The sequence below is a fragment of the Carlito syrichta genome, unplaced genomic scaffold (assembly GCF_000164805.1).
Source record: "Carlito syrichta isolate Samal-C Ts95f unplaced genomic scaffold, Tarsius_syrichta-2.0.1 Scaffold308815, whole genome shotgun sequence".
NCBI classification, from domain to species: domain Eukaryota; kingdom Metazoa; phylum Chordata; class Mammalia; order Primates; family Tarsiidae; genus Carlito; species Carlito syrichta.
The window spans coordinates 138507-159435 of NW_007252911.1; the positions used below are offsets into that span (position 1 = coordinate 138507).

Consider the following 20929-nt stretch of genomic DNA (forward strand, 5'->3'; position numbering starts at 1 on the left):
CTTCTTTGAACTCAAAATAGGCATCTCAGTATCAAGATCAAGCTGAGTTGAGTACCAGAAGACAAACTGAGTGTATTATTTAGCAATTGCAGTTGGGAGCATGAGCAGATATTTTAATGAACTGCTAGGCTGTCTTGATAGAGGAATTACCTTTTGGAATTTCCTTCATGCTTATCAAGGTACACTAAAGAGAAGGATCTTTGGCTCCCCAGTTTCTCTGAACCCAGGACAAGCTGCTACCTCTGTAGCTGATGTGTAGAGCACCTTTAGATATGTGGTTTGCCATCAGGGATGGTCAGAAAGGATGGCTTCTGGGAGGCCTGTCACCAGTGCTAAGGCACTAGAAGACAGACCACCTGTGCCTCCTTTCCTAAGTACTCACACTTTTTATATCTATATTTATTAACAACTCAATGCTAAGCTACAAGGACACGTATTTTTCTTCACAGGTGCAGGTAGGCAAGCCATTATCCTTTTTAAAGTTCACTGTGCTAAAATTATGTAGGATACATTTGAACAGTAGAGCACTGGAATGTTCCTTTGGATTGTCCCACTGTGATAAATGCTATAGTGAATGACCAGCAATCCAGGAAAAGTCAAAAGAAGGAAATACAAATTCCCAACATAATTCCTTTGATCTAAGAATCACACAGAAAATAAACCAGGTATGTGTATATATGTGGATGGGTGGAAGAAACACACATGGGGACCAATCAAGATCTCGCCCCAAGCATGACCCTAGCCTGTGTTCACTTATCTTACTCAACTGCTGGTCCAACTAATAGTCACTTCCAGGAGGCACCTGGAAGTCTGGAAGAATTTCCATCACTTTTCTGCGGAGTTGTTCTCGCCTCTCTTCTTTTACTCTTTCCTCTTTCATAAGTTTTGCAAACATCTTCCAAGTCCAAAATGTGGTCCAAAGAATCCTCCTTTAAGAATAAAGAAGAAAAAAGGTGAGATACAAAAAGTTGACTTTCCATCCATTATACACTAAAAACTTTATAATAATTCTTATGTAAGTAAAATATTATATAAAAGGTGTAGAAATCACAGTTGGGATTCAGATAGAAATGCTATGAAGTAAACAAAGCAACAAAAGGGAATGGGAGTGACAGGTTATTTTATTTTCAATTGGTCAGGGAAACTCTGAGGAGGTGACATTTGAGCAGAATACCCGATGACCTCTCTGATAATGCAGGCTATGAGGCACAATCCTCAGTTGATCTGATCACAGGTGTATATTGTGCCCAAGCCAGGACCAGTGATGCCAACAAGGCTCCTGCAACTATAGCTCTCAATGCAAAGATGCTAGAAAACCATATGCTGAATGTGTCACGGTTGCAGGCATTGAGGCCCCGTGCATCGACATGTTTAAAAACCTGCTGGTAACCTCAACAACAACAACAACAACGAACAGGTCTTGAATTTCAGTTGTGAAAAATACCTGAATGTCAAGTTCTGGACTCATGGTTATGGAGGATTGCTTGTTCAAGCCAAGCGTCTCTGCTGTCACAGGGAAGCATGCATGCAATGGCCTTCTAGGATTTGTTAGTGTCTGCCACAGCTGAACACTGGGTACATCAAGGTAAGCCACATAGTGTCTGCTCCAGGAGGGAGTGAAACTGGTGAGCAGGTGCAACACAGTGGAAGGTACAGTGGTGTTTTAGAGCAGAAGGTTTTGAAGGAGATGATACTTGAAATGAATTTTTGTCAAGCAAAGAAAAGACATTCCTGGAAGAGGGCACATCTTGAATAAGGGCAAAGAGGCAAGGATAACGTGTGTGTGTGTGTGTGTGTGTGTGTGTGCGCGCAGTTACAAGCAGAGTTATGTCATTGAAACAGAGTAGTCACGTTTATATTTTCACGGCTAGAGGCAGAGATGGAAGTGGTTCTGGCCTCTTGGCCATCTAAGGAAGCCTTACAATACACTGCGGTTCTCACTGATTTTATGGGTATTTGTGGTTTCATGTCTTTGATAATGTTGCTTTTTGTTGGTGAAGGTACTACTCAAAAACAACAAACTCCAAAGAGTGAAATTGCCTCGTTGCTTTCTTCTCTTATCCATTCATTGCACCATTCACTGTGTCTTGCAACCAGCAGTATGGCCCACTCCTGGTCCCTGACCGTTTCTCCCATTCTTTCCTGCTATTCACATCTCTTTCTTGGTTACACTCCCATATTCTGACGTCTACATTTTAGCTCTTGCTGTTTTGCCATAAATGAAATGCTCTGGCCTTTGGGGGATGTCTTCCTAGATCATTCTTGCCTTCATTTATCTTTCTTTCCCCTGAACTCCTAAAATACCTTTATGATCAATGGTTGGCACTTATTTATAGCCTTTCTATATCTCTCTCTTTTTTCTAAGTTTTTAAAAATTGATACTTAATAGGTATACATATTTGTGATAATTTGCTACATTCACATAATGAGTAAAGATCAAATCAGGGTAACTGGGCTATCCATCACCTTAAATATTTTATCTTTTATTTATGCTAGGGACATTCAAATTATTCTCTTCTAGCTACTTTGAAATGTCCAGTAGATTATTGTTAACCATAGTCACCCTGCTGATTTATTGAACATTAGACTTATTTCTTCTATTTAACTGTATGTTGTACTCATTAATCAACTTGTCTTCATCCTTCCCTTCCCGACTACCCTTCTGGGCCTCTGGTAACCACAAGTCTTCTCTCTATCTTCATGAGATCCACATTTTTTTTTTTAGCTCCCACATGAATGAGAATATGTGATATTTGTCTTTCTGTGCTTAGCTTATTTCACTTAATATAATGACCCCTAGTTCTATCTATATTGCTGCAAATGGTGGATTTTATTCTTTTTTACGGCTGAATAATACTCCATTGTGCATACATACCACATTTTCTTTGTCCATTCATCTACTGATGGGCATTTAGGTTGATCTATACTTTGGCTATTGTGAATAGTACTGCAATAAACATGGGAGTGCAAATATCTCTTCAGTATATTTATTTCCTTTCTTTTGGATATATACCAAGTAGTGAAACTGCAGGATCATATGGTAATTCTAACATTAATTATTTGAGGAACCTCCATACTGTTCTCCATAGTGGCTATACTAATTTATATTCTCAGTAACTACAAGTGTTCCTCTTTTTCTACATTGTCATCAGCATCTGTTATTTCCTTTTTGGTAAAAGCCATTTTAACTGGTGTGGTGAGATGTTATCTCATTGTGGTTCTGATTTTAATTTTTCTGATGATTAGTGATGTGGAACATTTTTCCATATACCTGTTGGCCATTTGTATGTCTTTTAAGAAAAATCTGTTCAAATCTTTTGCCCATTTTTAAATTGTATTATTCTTTTTTTTAGTTGTTTGAGTTCCTTGTATATTCTGGTTATTAATCCCTTACCAGATGGTGTTTTAATCCATTTGCATTGCTATAAAAGAATGCCAGAGGGTAGGCAACTTATAAAGAAAAGAGATTTATTTGATGCATGGTTCTACAGGTAGTACAAGAAGCATGGTACCAGCATCTGCTTCTGGTGACCGGCTGTTTTCCCTAAGGTAGACGGGGGAAGGGGAGCCATTGTGTGCAGAGATCACATGATGAGAGGGGAAAGCAAAGAAAGAGGGGTAGGGGGTGCCAGGCTCTTTTTGACAACCAACTCTTGTGGGAATTAATAGAGCAATAACTCATTTCAAGAGGATGGCACCAAGCCATACATGGGGATCCTATGACCCAGACATCTCTTATTAGGCTACACCTCCAACACTGAAGATCAAATTTCAACATGAGGTTTGGGGAACAAATATCCAAACTATAGCAAATGGACAGTTTGCAAATATTTTCTCCCATTTAGTGTGTTGTCTTTTCACTTTGTTGATTGTTGCCTTTGCTGTGCAAAGGCTTTTTTTAGCTTGATGTAATTACAGTTTTTGCCTTGGTTTCCTGCATTTTTGAGGTTTTAAACAAAAAAAATCTTTGCCCAGACCAACATCCTGGAGTGTTTCCTCAATGTGTTCTTCTAGTTTCATAGTTTCAGGTCTCAGATTTAAGTCTTTAATTGACTTTGATTTGACTTTTGTGTATGGTGAGAGATAGGGGTCTAGTTTCATTCTTCTGCATACAGTTACCCAGTTTTCCCAGCACTGTTTATTGAAAAGACTGCCCTTTCCCCAATAGTATGCTCTTGGTGCCTTTGTCAAAGATGAGTTGTTTGTAAATGCATGGATTTATATCTGGGTTCTTTATTCTGTTTCATTGGTCTGTGTGTCTGTTTTTATTCTAGTACCATGCTATTTTGGTCACTATAGCTTTGTAGTAAATTTTGAAGTCAGGTACTATGACACCTCCAGCTTTGTTCTTTCTTTGTTAGTATTTATTTAGCTAGTCAGGGTCTTTTCTGGTTCCGTGTACTAAATTTTAGGATTGCTTTTTTTATTTCTGTAAGTAAATGCCATGGTATTTTGATAGGGGTTACACTGAATCTCTAAATTGCTTTGGGCAGTATTGCTTTTTAATGATATTTCTCCAGTACATGAACATGGAATATCTTTCCATTTTCTTGGTGTCCTTTTCAGTTTCTTTTATCAGTGTTTTCAGTTTTCCTTGTATAGATCTTTCACTTTTTAAATTGATTCTGAGGTAGTATATATTATCTGTAACTATTATAAATAAGATTGCTTTCTTGATTTCTTTTTCAGATTGTTCACTGTTGGTCTATATAAATGCCACTGATTTTTGTATGCTGATTTTGTATTCTGTGACTTTACTGAATTTATCAGCTCTAATAGTCTTTTGCTTGTGTGTGTGTGTGTGTGTGTGTGTGTGCGTGTGTGGAGTCTTTAGATTTTTTTCTAAATGCAAAATATAAGGTCATGTCATCTGTGAACAAAGGCTAATATGGCTTCTTTCTTTTCAATCTGGGTGCCTTTTTTTTTTTTTTTTTTTTGAGACAAGGTATTGCTCTACCATTCAGGCTGGAGTGCAGTGGCATGATCATAGCTCACTATAATCTCAAACGCCTGAGTTCAAGCAATCCTCTTACTTCAGCCTCCCAAGTAACTGGGACTACAGACGTGCACCATCATGCCTGGCTATGTTTTTAGGGTTTTTTTTTTTGTAGAGACAGGGTCTCGCTATGTTGCCCAGGCTGGTCCTCAACTCCAGGCTTCAAATGACCCACCAGTCTTAGCATCTTAAAGTGCTGAGATTATAGGCCTAGCCAGTGCACCCAGCCTGTCTGCCCTTTATTTTTTTTCTCTTGCCTAATTGCTCTGGCAAGAACTTCCAGTATTACATTGAATAAAAGTGGTGAAAGTGGACATCCTTGTCTTCTTTTAGATATTAGAGGAAAGGATTTCGGTTCTTCTCCATTCAGAATGGCTTGTCATGTAGGACATTTATTATGTTGAGGTATGTTCCTTCTATACCCAGTTTGTTGAGGATTTTATCACAAAGGGATGTTGACTTTCATCACATCATTTTTGGCGTCTCTTGTAATAATTATATGCTTTTTGTTCTCAGATCTGTTCATGTGATGTGTCATGTTTATTAATTTGCATATGTTGAACCATTCATCCCAGGGATCCACCATTTTGGATCCCTGGGATGAATCCCACTTGATCATGGTGAATGATCTTTTTAATGTGTTGCTGAATTTGGTTGCTAGTATTTTGTTGAGAACATGTTCCATATGCTGATGAAAATAATGTGTATACTATAGCAGTTGGGTGAAATACTCAGTAAATCAGTTACACCTATCTGGTCTAGTGTGTGGTTTAACTTTGATGTGTCTTTGTTGATGATCTGTCCATTATTGAGAGTGGAGTGTTGAAGTTCCCTATTATTATTGTACTGCAATCTACCTCTCCCTTTAAATATATTGTTTGCTTTATATACTTGGTTGCTCCATGTTGGGTGCATAGATGTATAATTGGTTATATCCTCTTGATATTCATTCCTTCATTCATCATTATGTAATGGCTTTCTTGTATTTCTTTTTTATAGTCTTTGGCATGTAGTCTATTTTATCTGGTATTATAGCTATTTCTGCTCTTTTTGGGTTCCACTGGCCTGGAGTATCTTTCCATCCCTTTACTTTCAGTCTATGCATGTCTTTATAGGTAAGAAGGTTTCTTAAGGGCAGCATATAGTTAAGTCTTGTGTCTTTATCCATTCAGCCACTGTATTTTTTATTTTATTTATTTATTTATTTATTTTTAGTTGGAGTCTCACTTTTGTCACCCAGACTGGAGTGCAGTGGCACACTCATGGCTACCACAGCCTCAACCTGCTGGGCTCCAGCAATCCTTCCACGTAGCTGCCTTCTAAGTAGCTGGTACTACAGACGCATGCCATCTGCCTTCCAAGTAGCTGGTACTACAGACGCATGCCACCATGCCTGGCTAATTTTTGATTTATTGTAGAGATGAAGTCTCACCAAGTTGCCTAGGCTGGTTCTGAACCCCTGGGCTTAGGCAATCCTTTCGCCTCGGCCTCCCAAAGTGCTGGGATTACAGGCTGAGCCACTGCACCCAGCTTCACTCTATGTTTTTTAATTGGAGAACAGAGTCCATTTATATTTAGTATTATTATTGATAAATAAGGACTTACTACTACCATGTTGTTGCTTGTTTTCTGGTTGTTTTGTAACTTCTTTCTTCCTGTCTTACGGTCTTGCACTATGGATAGGTGATTTTCTCTTGTGTGTTTTAATTTGTTGCTAATTTTAGCATGTTATAGGTTTTTGCATTGTGGTTACCATGAAGCTTCCAAAAAAAATCTTGAAGATACAATAAGTTATTTTAAAGAGATGACAATATATCTTAGTTCACAAAGAATAGAAACAAAACGTCAACAAAACCATCTAAACTTTAGCTCTATTCCTAAAAAATTTTGACTTTTTATTTTCTCAATTTACATATTTTTAAAAATTTTATTTTAAAGATGTGAGGTACAATTGGAGGTTAGGTATACAAATGTTCATTATGCAGGTACCCTTGTTGATGAGGTGTGCTCCCCCCTCTCCCCGGGCAGATTCCCACTATTGCCAATCCCACCCCCACCCTCCCCTGGCAGTTTGCCACTACTGCTAATCCTTCTCTTATAGTATGACAGTTGTTTAAGGTCCGCTTATAAGTGAGAACATGTGATACTCAGTTCTTTGTTTCTGTGATAAGTCACTTAGTATTATAGTATTATAGATTTTAAGTCCATCCGGGTTGCTGTGAAGTTCATAATTTGATCCTTCCTATGGCTGCGTAATATTCCATTGTGTATGTGTACCACATTTTTTTAAAAACCACACTGAGATACCACTTAACTCCAGTCAGGATGGCCATCATCAATAACTTAAAAAAACAACAGATGCTGGCGAGATGTGGCAAAAAGGGACCACTTCTACACTGTTGGTGGGAGTGTAAACTAATGCAACCTCTGTGGAAAACAGTTTGGCGATTCCTAAAAGATCTAAAAATCAACCTTTCATACAACTCCACAATCTCCCTACTGGGAATATACCCAGAATAACTCAAATTACTCTATCAAAAAGATACCTGCCCACATATGTTTATTGCAGCATTGTTAACAATAGCAAAAACATGGAACCAACCATGTTGTCCACTGAAAGAGGACTGGATAAAAATTTTCATATTTTATATTGCCTATTTCTTCACAGGTTGCTGTAGCTCTTATTGTTTTTGACAGAATTGCCTTTTGGGCTTTATACTAGAGTTGTACAGAGTCTGATTATTATACGTCTTGGGGTGGTTTTATTTGGGTCAAATCTGCTTGGTGTTCTCTGACCTTCTTGTGCCTGGATATTTATATCTTTCTCAAGTTTTAGAAAGTTCCCTGTTATTATTTCTTTGAATAAGCTTTCTACCCCTTCCTCTTGCTCAATTCCCTCTGAACACCAATAATTCATAGATTTGGTCTTTTCAGGTAATCTATATCTTGAGGCAATCTTCATTTTTTCATTATTTTCCTCCTCTGTATTTTCAAGTACCCTGTCTTTGAATTCACTGATTCATTCTTCTGCTTAATCTATTTCAGGTGTTAAAAGCTTCTAATGACTTTTCAGCTCAGCAAATGTATTTCTCAGTTCTAAGATTTGTTTGATTTTTTAATATTATTTAATTACTTTGTTGAATATCTCTGATAAACTTATGAACTGTCTTTCTTTGTTATCTTAGAGATCACTAAATTTCCTTAGAACAGCTACTTTAATTATTTGTCAGAGAGCTCACATATTGCCGTGTCCTTATGGTTAGTCATTGATTCCCTGCTTTGTTTGTTTGGGGAGGTCATGGTTCCCTGTTTGCGGTTGCTTCTTCTGGATTTATGCCTGTGTCTTTGCAATGAAGGATTAGCTATTTATTCCTGTCTTCTCTGTCTGGCTTGCTTGAGTCTTTATTGGTTATGTTTGCTTAGAAATTCTTAGTAATTTACCTATTTAATTTCTTGTTTTTCTCCTAGTAGGCAACTGCCTCCTTTCTGGCACTAGATGATGCTTTAAGCTCATGGTCTCAGCTCTAGTAAACAATCACAGTGCCACCCATCTGAATGGGGAGGTCCCAAAAGGGATAGTCTAGTAATGTGGGAAGGCTGCCTAGGGGTTCTGCCCAGAGGACCTGCATACAATCTGGTACTGCTGAACAGCCACTGTGATTTGAGGTCTTTTTTGGCTGAGTTACAGAACACAGTTTCCATGGCTGGTGATGGTGGTCCCACCTTACCCCTTTGTCTCTAGCTGTCCTGAGGGATATTTCTCCCTTCAAGCATTTGCAATGCTTCCCGTGGGTTGGGGTAGGAACAGGTCTCATTCTAGGGTACCCAAGATGGTGGGGAAGCTAGTTATCCACCTTGAACTTACTTTTTATGATGTAGAAACCATGAGTTGGGGAAATTTTCCGCATACTTGCTGCTGGGCAGATTTGGGGGCGGGGCATCGCAGATATGGAAGTCCAATTCTCTTACCATCTGCTCAGAGTTTTTTCACATCTCTGTGGCTCCAGGAATTGTCTCATCTACATATTTGAGTTTTGGGATATTGTTGGTGATAATCTCAGCACTGTATATTTATTTTTAGTTTTCTGTGACAGGGAATAAAGCCAGCTTGCTTCTATGCCACCGGAAACCTCTACAGTATCTGTCTGTCAATCTAATCTGATTTCTTATGTTTTCTACTGAATTATGAGAGCCAGGGACCATGTTATTAGGCATTTTTTTATGCTTGGCAAATATGTCTAGACAAATTGCATGTGGGTATAATGTGTAATAAGTATGATTTCCATCACCAAGGTAAGAGTTCTTAACCTGGGGTTTACAAACTCCTTGACATTTTATGTAAAGTTCTATGTTATGTGCATTTTCTGGGATGCAGGTCTGTGACTTTCACTATTATCTACTTTATGTTGTTACTGTGGCTAAGAACCACAGTAATAAGGCAATATCAGAAATATTAGAAATACTGATCCAGCTGAGAAGAATGAGATAAGTACACAGTTGAGCTCAGACTTGAGAACTGCAAAATAACTGCTGATAACAAGAGACCAAGGCCTGGTGGCATCTGTTAGTACCAACATTTTAACATTATAGAATTATCTAGAAGTGATACAGATATGTAGGATTAACTTCATATTCTTATTGTAAATTGTCTTTTTCAACGTTACTGTGATTTAAAGGTCAGGCCTAAGACCAACAGACATCTCTTCTTCCTTCCCTTTTGCCCATAGCTCTTCCATACGGTATACTTTCATTCACATAAAACTGATGAATAATTATTTTTAAAATGTGAATGCTCCTTTTAAAAGACCTGTGGGCCAGGTACAGTGGCTCACGCCTGTAATCCTAGCACTTTGGGAGGCAGAGGTGAGAGGACTGCCTGAGCCCAAGGGTTCAAGACCAGCCTTGGCAACTTGGCAAGACCTCGTCTCTACAATTAAAAAACAAAACAAAAAATTAGCTAGGTGTGGTGGTGTATTCCTATAGTTCCAGCTACTTGGAAGGCTGAGGCAGAAGGGTCACCCGAGCCCAGCAGGTTGAGCCTGTGGTGGCCGTGAGTGTGTCATTGCACTCCAGCCTGGGTCACAGAGTGAGACCCCCAATTTGGGAAAAAAAAAGACCTGTGACTTTAAATATTAGCATCATTCCTGTAGTAACCTCCATCTATTCATTTATGAAAGATTTACTGCGTACCCATGTGCTAAGCACTGTCATGCACTGAGAACACAGTAGTGAGCAACATGTGGCGCTTCCATTCTTTTGGGAAGAGCAGACAGTACACATGTCAACAGTAAATTATACACCCTCAGAGAATCTTGAGTGCCGTGAAGGAAGGACAGGTTAATGGACAGACTGTGATGGAGGTGGGGGGTCAGGGAGGTGACATCTGAGCAGAGAGCTGAATGATGAGATCAGGTCATGTGGAAGCTCTGAGGCAGAAGTAAGCTTTGTCTGTCTGAGGAACATTGTAGGAGGCCAGTGAGGCTGGAACACAGTGAACAAGGAGCCAAGTGGGAAGAGATGAAATCACAGCAGTGCTTTTATATCAAGTAGTTGCTGGCTGCGAATTTATTTCTTGTTGATTGCATCATTCCTATAATGATTTCATCTTCAATAAGAACTCTACTATTACATTTTATAGTTTACATATGAGGGTGAATTAGAACAGTGGGGAGGAAGACTGATGCAGCAAGAAGAGAATGTTTTAGCATCAGAAAACTTAAGAATCCAAGGAGTTGCCTGTATTTGTATACTCGGGGCAATTTACCTACCTGCCTGTAGCTTGTTTCCTAGCCTGAAAATGGAAGTCATGCCCCCTCCCACCCTCAGGTTACAGTGTCATCACATGAAATGGTTTGTAGGAAAGGCCCAAAGCCCCAGAAGAATCTCTCAGCATGTATATAGTGGCTAAGAAGCAGAAAGAAAACAAAGGCAGGCAAAAATGATATTAATAATAATGTGTTCACAGTGACACTAAACTAAAAAACATGAGCTATTATTTTGGGCCAAGCTGTGCATTAAGTAAGTTACTCTGTTACTTTGTTTAGTCTTCACAACAACTCACAAGGCAGGTTCTGTTGTTATCCTCATTGTATACAAGAGGAATAGGGAGGCTTTGAAAGGTTATTTGTCCAGGGTCACACAGATATCAAGTCCTAAACTTTAAACTCCAAAGCTCAAGCATTTTATTCAAAGGGAAGTCCTCTGAATTCCCTCACTTATTGCCTATTTATTTTAATTTAGACAAAATTATACTCAACTTGCATATCTGTTTTCCCAGCCCACTGAATTCTAATACCCGTAAGTTAAACAGGGACAGGCAGACTTTAGTGGAGGTGAGCACCCTAGTGACAATAAGATAAGGGAATAAGGAAAACTGTTTTAAGGAACAGAGACACACACACATGCATATCCACTCAAATGAAAACAAAGCGACCAAAAATGAATACAAATAGTGAGAAAAGGGGCACTTTTCCACACCTACAAGACAGTCTTCACATTTAACTGATGCTCATAACAACCCAAATCACAAAAAAAGGACAGATAATTTGTTCACTCTAAGAGAAGTGCATAAGAAATTAACATTTCTGACCCAAATGCTTAAAATTAGAAAAAAGGCCAGGGGCAGTGGCTCATGCCTGTAATATCAACACTTTGGCAGACTGAGGATGGGAGGATTGCTTGAGCCCAGGAGTTCAAGACCAGCCTGGGCAACATAGTGAGACCTTGTCTCCACAAAAACTCAAAAAAGTTAGTTGGTTGTGGTGGCATATGACTGTAGTACCAACTACTCAAGAAGCTGAGATGGAAGGACTGCCTGAGCCCAGGAGGTTGAGGATGCAGTGAGCCGTGACCATGCCACTGTCTTCCACCCTTGATAAGAGTGAGATACCCAGCCGAAAAAAGAAAAAAAAGAAAGATAAAACTTGTTTATATGGAATACCTTATTTCCCAAAGGCACTGGATTAAATAAGACAAAAGTGTCTTTTATTTTTTATTTATTTATTTATTTTTGAGTTGGAGTCTCACTCTGTCGCTCAGACTGGAGTGCAGTGGCCGCTCCCGGCCACCGCAGCCTCGCCTGCTGAGCTCCGGCAATCCTTCCGCCTCAGCCTTCCAAGTAGTCAGAACTACAGGCGCGCGCTACCACGCTCGGCTAGTTTTTTGATTTATTGTAGAGATGAGGTCTCGCCAAGTTGCCCAGGCAGGTCTCGAACCCATGGGCTCAGGCAATTGGGATTACAGGCTGAGCCACCGAGCCCGGCCAAAACTGTCTTTTAAATATTAATATGGCATACATATATAATAGGATTCCATATATATATAGAGTTCAAAACCAGGCAAAACTAAACTATAGCACTGAAAGCTTGATCCCCAGGAGGTAAAAGTGAGAAGTAAAGGCAGTGTTCACTGTTGATGTCAGGAGAGACTTGTGATAGGAAGGAGCCCGTGGGACAGCGATGTTCTATTTTTTGACCTCGGTGGTGACACAGGTTTCCACTCTATAGTAATTCATTAAACTGTAGTTTTATGATTTATGCACTTTTCTATATTCGTGTTATATTTCCCAATGACTAATGTTTAAAAAGAAATTGAACTTAAAAAATAAAACTATATGACTTGCCTAAGTGTGTTTCATGTATTTCACATCACTCTATTCTCTTACCAACCCCTGTGAGGTAGAGAGGGCGAGCTTCCTCCTCCTCATCCTTCACCCATGTGGCCTTCACCCATGTGGCCAGTGGGTGAGCTGGGACTCCCACTCTGCCTGGTGTCTCGGAGTACCCTGCTCTCCTAGCCCCCACCTCATCTTTTTAGACACATTCCAAGAGTATAATATTTTGCTGAGCAATTGTGAAGTCAGTGAATTTTCTTAGGATGGAAACCTCACCTGTCACTGTGTTCTGCTGCAATCTCATGCTTGCTCTGAGAATCGATCTTCTCCTCCCTGACCATGTTAAACCAGGCCCTGAAAGTCGTCTTCTGAAGAAAATGTACACCAAGTTTTCTTACTTCCTCCTCTAGATCAGTCAGGTACTGGGGGACAAGATAGGAATAGAAGTGAGATGGATCATACCAGGGGACAACGAATTAGAGCAAATAAATAGTACAAAAGAGGGGAATTGAAACAGAAACAAAACAAAGGACATTAGAGAGAAAGGGTAACACATAAAGAGAAAGGGTAACACAGCAGCCAAGATAATATCCTGTAATGTAGTATACAAATAATAACAAGAGAAGTATAAACATTTATAAGATTGAAGAGGTAGGTCTCTGATAAAGTCACTTGAGCACTATAAGACAAGAATAAGTGTTTTTTTTAAAAAAGCTGATGTAAATGATACATTATAGTGTATACACACACACTGTGAAAGGAAACACAACACGTGCTTAAGATTTTATACTAATAAAAAATTGATTTGACATTTTCAAGTACACTTTTAAGCAGTGAACTAGATTGACTACTCTTTTTTTGAAAAGACATAATGACTCTGGGCATTCTGGATTCCATTAGTTTTTTTTTTTTTTGAGTTGGAGTCTCACTCTGTCGCCCAGACTGGAGTGCAGTGGCCGCTCCCGGCCACCGCAGCCTCGACCTGCTGGGCTCCGGCGATCCTTCCGCCTCAGCCTTCCAAGTAGCCAGAATTACAGGCATGCGCTACCACACCCGGCTGATTTTTTGATTTATTGTAGCGATGAGGTCTCGCTGCCCAGGCAGGTCTCAAACCTGCGGGCTCAGGCAATCCACTCATCTCAGCCTCCCAAAGGCACGGGATTACAGGCTGAGCCACCAAGCCTGGCTCAATTTAGTTTTCTTAGGAGTGAGCAGTGAGATGTATTTAAAGTGCATTTCCCTTTGGCCTTACCTGTAACCAATTCCGGATGACTCTCCTAAGCAATATCTGGGAATAAAGTTGATCAGCTTGGGCTGTCTTCCTAGCCAAACTTCCCTGACTACACCGGAACCAGGTCAGCAGGCATTTCCTTTGCAGGGCCAAAGAATTATGTTCTTCTGCTACCTGGACAATTTTTCAAATGAGAAAAGGAAATTACTCCTTAAATTTTAAATCACTTAAGGAAACACACGTCACCTTGCCATATAACGGTGTAAACCGCACTTAGGCAATTATCAGAGAAGTGCCTCTTAAGGTACATGCAGTCTATGCCCTAAAAGCTTTGACTGTTGACCCTACTATATGTAAGCGATAGACTCACATCATGCATGGCCTTTCAGTGGCAACTCCCTGAAGACCACAATGACTGGATGGTTATGGAAATGGAATAAAGAACCTCCAGGGCCATCACTTTACTTCCATAGAGTACTACTTCCATAGACAGCAACTCCATCACAAACCTCCCTTTATTATGTATTAACCACTGTCTAATTGAGGAAATGCCAATACTTGCAATTAGTTTTGTAGAATGAGCAGTCATCAGCATTGAAATTTAGGCATTATCAATAAACCACAAAACCATTTGATAGAAAAATAACATGATGAATAATTTAATGCCTTAACTTAAAAGGCTCAGAGTATCATTCTAGCAGAATAAACACACAACTCAGAGTTTATAGATTTTTTAAAGTAACTGTTACATTCTTTCAAGAAGCAGGAGGGGAAAAACCCTTCTCGTTTAGTCCTCTTCAAACTCATCTGGCACCATGAGTGTGATTGATCCGAGTGAGTTTCTTGGCAGCCATATTTGTTGCCCAAAATGACCATCATAGGAAGTCTCTATGGCACCTGAAACTTCTGCCTGCCCAGGCCTGGGAATCAAGAGACAAGATAACATTTTGCCTGTTTTGAACTTCTAGATAGTTGAATGCCCTGTTCTATGCACTGGATAATTTGTAGGGAATTACCAGAAATTTAAGTGGTGTTTGATTTCATCTATCTCTGCAGAAGAGTGGATTAATGTTCCCTGTAATAGAATTACACACCCATATCCTTTGCAATGTGGTTTTCACAGTGCCTTCCTGTGGAGTGGATGGAACCTCCTTCCCTCCAGAATGACCTTGAGCTTGGCTCTGTGATTTACACTGGTCAATGGAATGTTAGTGGACATTATTCAAGCAGAGGTTTCACATGGGTTTAGATAACTTTGGTTTGGCCTTCTGGACCTCTGACAGTGACCAGATGAAAAGCAGGCCCGAGAGCTGCTGGGACTAGAATGAGTGGCTTTGGGAAAGACCTGAACCCAGTCCGTAACTGGCCATAACATGTGAATGAGAAACACCTGAATTGTAAGCCAGTGATTTTGGAGAGGATGTTTGTTATGCAACTTTATCACAGCAGAAACCTGACTAATGCACCTTATGGTAATAACTCTTCTTTCTTAAACTGCTGAAGTTGAGAGAAGCCTTTATTCATCTTACCTCAGTGATCTCTAATAAAACAATTGTTCTAGTTTTTCCCAACCTGTTCAATTACAAGTCTTTCTCTACCTTAGAAGACCAAATCTAAACTCTTATCCCAAACAAAGAAATATGCACCCTCAATTCATTGATCTTTCTGGTTTTCAATCACCAAACTTCCCGCAAAGCCTAACAGGCATCCATCCTCTGAAAAAACTGAAAAGTCAGTTTTCTAATTTTAGGGAGTAATAGTGGGACATTGCACCTGGACGTTTTGCTTGCTTTGCATTCTCAGTCTCTTCCAAGGCTCTAGACCTTTTTTTCTTAGCAAAACCCCTTTATAATGTTCTTTTGCTATGGTTTCCAGCTGCTGATTCCTCTTAATTCTCTTCTGCTTCTCTAGTTCTTTCTGGAAAAAATAAAAGAGCAAAATGCCATGATTAAAAAGAAAAAAACCTAATGAATTTCATTTCATTAGAAAGCTAATTAACTTAATTTGAACATGTAACCACTAAAGAGTGTATTCATCATGATAACAGAGCTCTGGAACATTAAAAAAAAAAAGGCAACAGTTCTGCTAAGAGGGTTAGGAGAAGACGGTTACAAGTCTTACAATAATCAGGGCTATGCATATTCTTGGGTTTATTCAGTATTGTTCACAGAAATGATTTACCTTTACCAAGTTACCAAAAAGCAAAGCATCTAGTAAGGAGAGCGGTCAGAATTTTTTCCCTCATTATTATGAAAGACCTAACAATGTAGCCCCTTCATTTAAATTTTGGAATAGAGATTCATATACAAATAACCCTGTTCAAATGTAAAGATACTCCATTTAGAATCTAGAAGAATATTCCTAGTGCTGAGCTGTTTTCTTTTTAAGTGATGAACAATGAGCCCAGAGGCAAGTTAGAAGTATTAGAGCTTCATTAAGCAGCCTTCCCTCCTCTGAGGAGGAGAAAGATTAACTATCCCTGGCTATGCACTGAAAAAGTCCATACCCCTCAAAGAAGAACTGTACCCCCGGGGGGGTGCCTGAGAAAGAGAACAGAAATTTAATGGTCTACCCTTTAAATGCCATTATTTCTTTTCTTTTTTCTCTATAAAGGTGAGAGAGAAAAAAATCTACCCAGAAGTTGTGAGTGGGAGCAAGTGACACCTGCTACGAAAGCAACAAAGACTTCTGACTGCCTGCACAGTCAGCATCTTGTAGTATAAAATACAGAAACATTTAATTCAAGCTTATTTTTCTTCCCACACTTCCACATGAGGAAAAGGGCAGCAGTAAATTGGCTGATTGTGACAAGCTACTACTTGATGTGCCTGAGCCCTCTGTGAGAAAAAAAAAATTATGGAGAGAACACTGGAAGATTTCTAATATGGAAGGCAGAATTGCTCTGACCTTCCAACGCAAACTACCTATTTCTATACAAGTTCCTAAAAATGAAATGTCTGTATTCTCTGAAATCCTAAACCAAAATAAGCTTTATAGTCTTTATTCCAGACACTTGAGATACTTGCTGAATGGAATGGCCAGAAATAAAAGTTAATTACAACAGTTTTCTCACGAGTAAGAAGGGGAAGCTGAAGGTTAAGTGGGGAGGAAAACAGAAACCGACCACCTCCATATCCACTGAAATGTCCCTGTAGCATCAAGGCAGCAACTACAACTTACAGACAGACATCTAACCCAGGCACTAACCTCTTGGAGAAGCCCTTGGGCTCAGCCAGAGAACCTGTTCCTATGCATAGGCAAGTTATGTATAACTATGCACCTAGAATTATAACTCTGTGGTTGCTGGTCTAGGCTCCAAAAGGAAAATTCGTTTAAGATGAATTGTGGGGAAAAGCAGACTTTTAGAAGTTGACATTTGCACAGAAAAATATTAAAAAAACCATTTATTGAGTTCTGCTTGAGTCAAAATGTTGTAGTCTTCCACAGTGATTTAATTCAAATGTGTATTTATTTCCTCCCTCAGTTAAGGATTCCTCAATAGAGCCGGTTGTATTTCATTAATATTACCACATTTTCCATTTCCTTGTACATAAAATGTCTATAATAGCACCTGCATCTATGATTCACTTGAAGATTACATGATATGATGCTGTCTGTTGTGAGATAGCACCTTTGTTGGGGATACATGCAGTGTTTCATAGAGCACACAGTTCACTCAGGCTAAAAAGGGATACAAAATCTGGGTCTCTCTCTTTGACTTAAATTATGTTTTACATAATTACAAATGGCTTGCAAAAAATAGGATTCATTTAAATGTGTACCTGTATCAACTACTATGCTTTGAGAGAAAGGTCAGGAAATACAGCTCTGTTAAGGAAAGTACAGGGCAGTCATCACTGCCCCAAAATTCTCTCCTTCCGTCCATTATAAGCTACCCTTCCATGTGCTCCAGAATATCTTCCTGCTTGCTCAGTCCTGTAATTTGTAACCTTTGCTCTCTTGCATATTAATTTCTCCCTCACTGCTGGATCAATCCTATGTGTATGAGTATGCAAACATGTGCTGGTATCTCCCATCTTTAAAAAAAATGAACATAACCAGGTGCGGTGGCATATACCTGAAGTACTAGCTACTCAGGAGGCTGAGGCAGAAGGATCGCCTGAGCCCAGGAGGTCAAGGCTGCAGTAAGCCATGATCCTGTCACTGCACTCTAGCCTGGGTGACAGTATGAGATCCTGACTCAAAAAAAAAAAAAGAAAGAAAGAAAGAAAAAAAAGAAACAGAAAAAGAAAAGAAAGAAAAAAATATAACCACCAATAAAAAATTCCTTCTTTCATTTCATGGGATCCCCATCTTTACTCATGGTCTCCAGTTCCTCCTCTCTTCTCTCCTCAGCCCACTGCAGTGAGGCTGCCTTCCCAGTACACCTCCAAAAGCACTCTTGTCTAGGTCATGAACTCTTTCCAGGTTCCAAAGTCAGAGTCACTTATCTGTGCTCCTTAATTGACCAGTAGCACTTAGCTTGGTTTACTACTCCCCTAACAGAAATACTTTCTTCTCTGTTTTGATTCTAAATTCTCCTGTTCTCCTTGTACCTCACTAGCACCTTATCCTCTGAATAATTATCATATTCCTTAGGGCTTGGACCTGGACTCTCATCATCTCTATCCAGATAATCTCCCAAGTTGATTTCAGCTACTTTCAGAGCATTAAAAACATTGACATGGTTTTTTCTTCCATATTCCTTACTACAGTCTTGCCCAGGCTTATATATCCAGCTGCACATTTGACATGTTCATCTACATGTCTACTGGGTATCTCACATTTAACATGCCCTGGTGGACACTGCAGAGGCCTCCTCAGCATCTGCTCAGATATCACCTCCTCAGAGAGGCCCTTCCCATCCTGCTTCCCCCATTACAAACCTTTTCCTCCCTACATCATTAGTTGTTAACTTGTTTACTGCCTGTTTCCTCAACTAGCATATAAGCTTTCTGAGGGCAGGGCTGTTGTCTGTCTTCTTCATTGCTCTACTCTAACACCTAGAACAATGACTAACACAGAGTAGATACTTTATAGATATTTGTTCAGTGGGTAAATATGCTTGTTAAACAATTATGGAAGACTTCAAATCTTGCCTCATCTTTTCTGATAAAACTGTCTTTTCTTTTCTTTTTTTTGAGTTGGAGTCTCACTCTGTCGCCCAGACTGGAGTGCAGTGGCTGCTCCTGGCCACCGCAGCCTTGACCTGCTGGGCTCCGGCGATCCTTCCGCCTCAGCCTTCCAAGTAGCTGGAACTACAGGCGCGCGCTACCACGCCCGGCTAAGTTTTTGATTTATTGTAGAGATGAGGTCTCGCTTGCCCAGGCGGGTCTTGAACCTGCAGGCTCAGGCAATCCACTCACCTCAGCCTCCCAAAGGCATGGGATTACAGGCTGAGCCACCAAGCCCGGCTGAGAACTGTCTTTTCAATCACAAACTTCAACTGTATAAATATGTTTTGAACATGAAAGTAACCTCCTGATAAGTATATGCATTTAATAAAAACAGAGCAATGGGATGATAAAAGGAGGTTAGATTTTTATTTCCAGGTCATTGTGTGAGACCTGTGAGTGGCCATCTTACTGCTGTACCTGACAGAATTTTCCAGCAGGGCCACAGAGACACCAGCCACGGCGATGTCTTACCCTGTACTATCTCTTTCTGAATACAGAGGACAAGGTTGTTATGGGCTTTATCCCTGAGGAATTCTCTCAGTTCCTTTATCCTAAAACTGTCACAGGACCCTATACACACATAACTGGGCTTATCTTACATTTTCTATCCAAAGAAATATGTGTGATTGCCCCAGGAACCTCCTATACCATATCAACAGTAAAGTTGCTTATCTGTGTTATTAGGGATATACAGTACACCTGTTGGACAATTTGCTGGTAAACTCAATGAGCAAAAAACTGCTCTTCTAGAAGAAGTGAAGCAGACTTCGATCAAACACATCTAAGTTGCAATTGATTCAGAGAAGTGACAGCAGGCACTGGTTCAGAAGTACCATGATCTTTTTGATGTCCAGAGGAATAACATTGCTATGGCCTTGGAGGTTGCTTACTGGGAACAGCTATATAAAGTATATAAGGAAGTAAAGAATTGTCAGGCAATGATGCATCAAAAGGGATAAGACCACATGATAAACTGAGTGGAGAAGCACATTGTACAAAGAATCTTTGCTCAGAAGGAAAATGAGGCAATTGCCATGTGCATTTTAGATCTAAAGCTGTTCTCAAAGAAGGTTCAAGCACAGCCAGTCTATAAATGCATCTTTTTTAATTTAGATAGCTACAGTTGACTAACTAAATGGAAACTAGTCTATGTGACAAAATCTTTTGGTCCATTGCAATGGACTGAAGTTTCCTTAAAAAAGAAAAAAAAGATTTAAGCTTGGTATAGTGAAATAAATAAAACTGTATCTTGGCCAGTAATGTATTTTTCATCATTCTTGGTCTGTATAAGCTGTTTGCTTCCAACAAGAAAAAAGCTGGACAGATAGCAAATTAATGACTTTTTGAGAGGTGATCAGAGACCTGAAGCTATTACCTATAAATCTGGAGAGATGGCACCTTCAGGGAGGCACAGGTCTTATGCACTTACTTACCTGAGGCAGAAACCACCAGACAACATATGAACCAATACAACGATTAAACCAGAAATGTTGGGGGCTGAGTGGGCCAGCATGAGTGGGTGAAGCTCCTGAGAATCATAGTTGTGGGGTGGTTCCCACTCTTGGGCAGGCTTTTCCTCTAGGAACCCCAACAGGCTCTCAGAGAGAGGATCAGGGAAAATAAAATTTAGAGCAGGAATCAATGAAATTGAAAACAGGAAAACAACAAAGATATTCAATGAAACTAAGTTGGTTTTTTAAAAAGAAACAAAACTGATATATATCCAGGAAAATCGAGAAAAAAGAAGATGCAAACTGCCAATATTAGAACTCAAAAAGGCAACATCAATATCAATTTCTCAGACATTAAAAGGATCATCAGCCGGGCTTGGTGGCTCAGCCTGTAATCCCATGCTTTGGGAGACTGAGGTGAGTGGATTGCCTGAGTCTGCGGGTTCGAGACCCGCCTGGGCA

The 20929-nt window shown here is 39.7% G+C and overlaps 1 protein-coding gene across 1 annotated transcript in view; it reads right to left on the reverse strand.

Annotated features, from left to right (window-relative positions):
• Window positions 1-778: 778 nt before the first annotated feature.
• CCDC191 (coiled-coil domain containing 191) overlaps window positions 779-20929 on the reverse strand; it is a 98649-nt gene continuing 78498 nt past the window's right edge. The window contains exons 14-17 of the mRNA XM_008065864.2: window positions 15613-15756; window positions 13861-14013; window positions 12885-13030; window positions 779-929 (exon numbers count right to left, since the gene is read on the reverse strand). Of these exons, the coding sequence (XP_008064055.1) occupies window positions 779-929; window positions 12885-13030; window positions 13861-14013; window positions 15613-15756 (594 nt within the window). The remainder of the gene's footprint in view (window positions 930-12884; window positions 13031-13860; window positions 14014-15612; window positions 15757-20929) is intronic.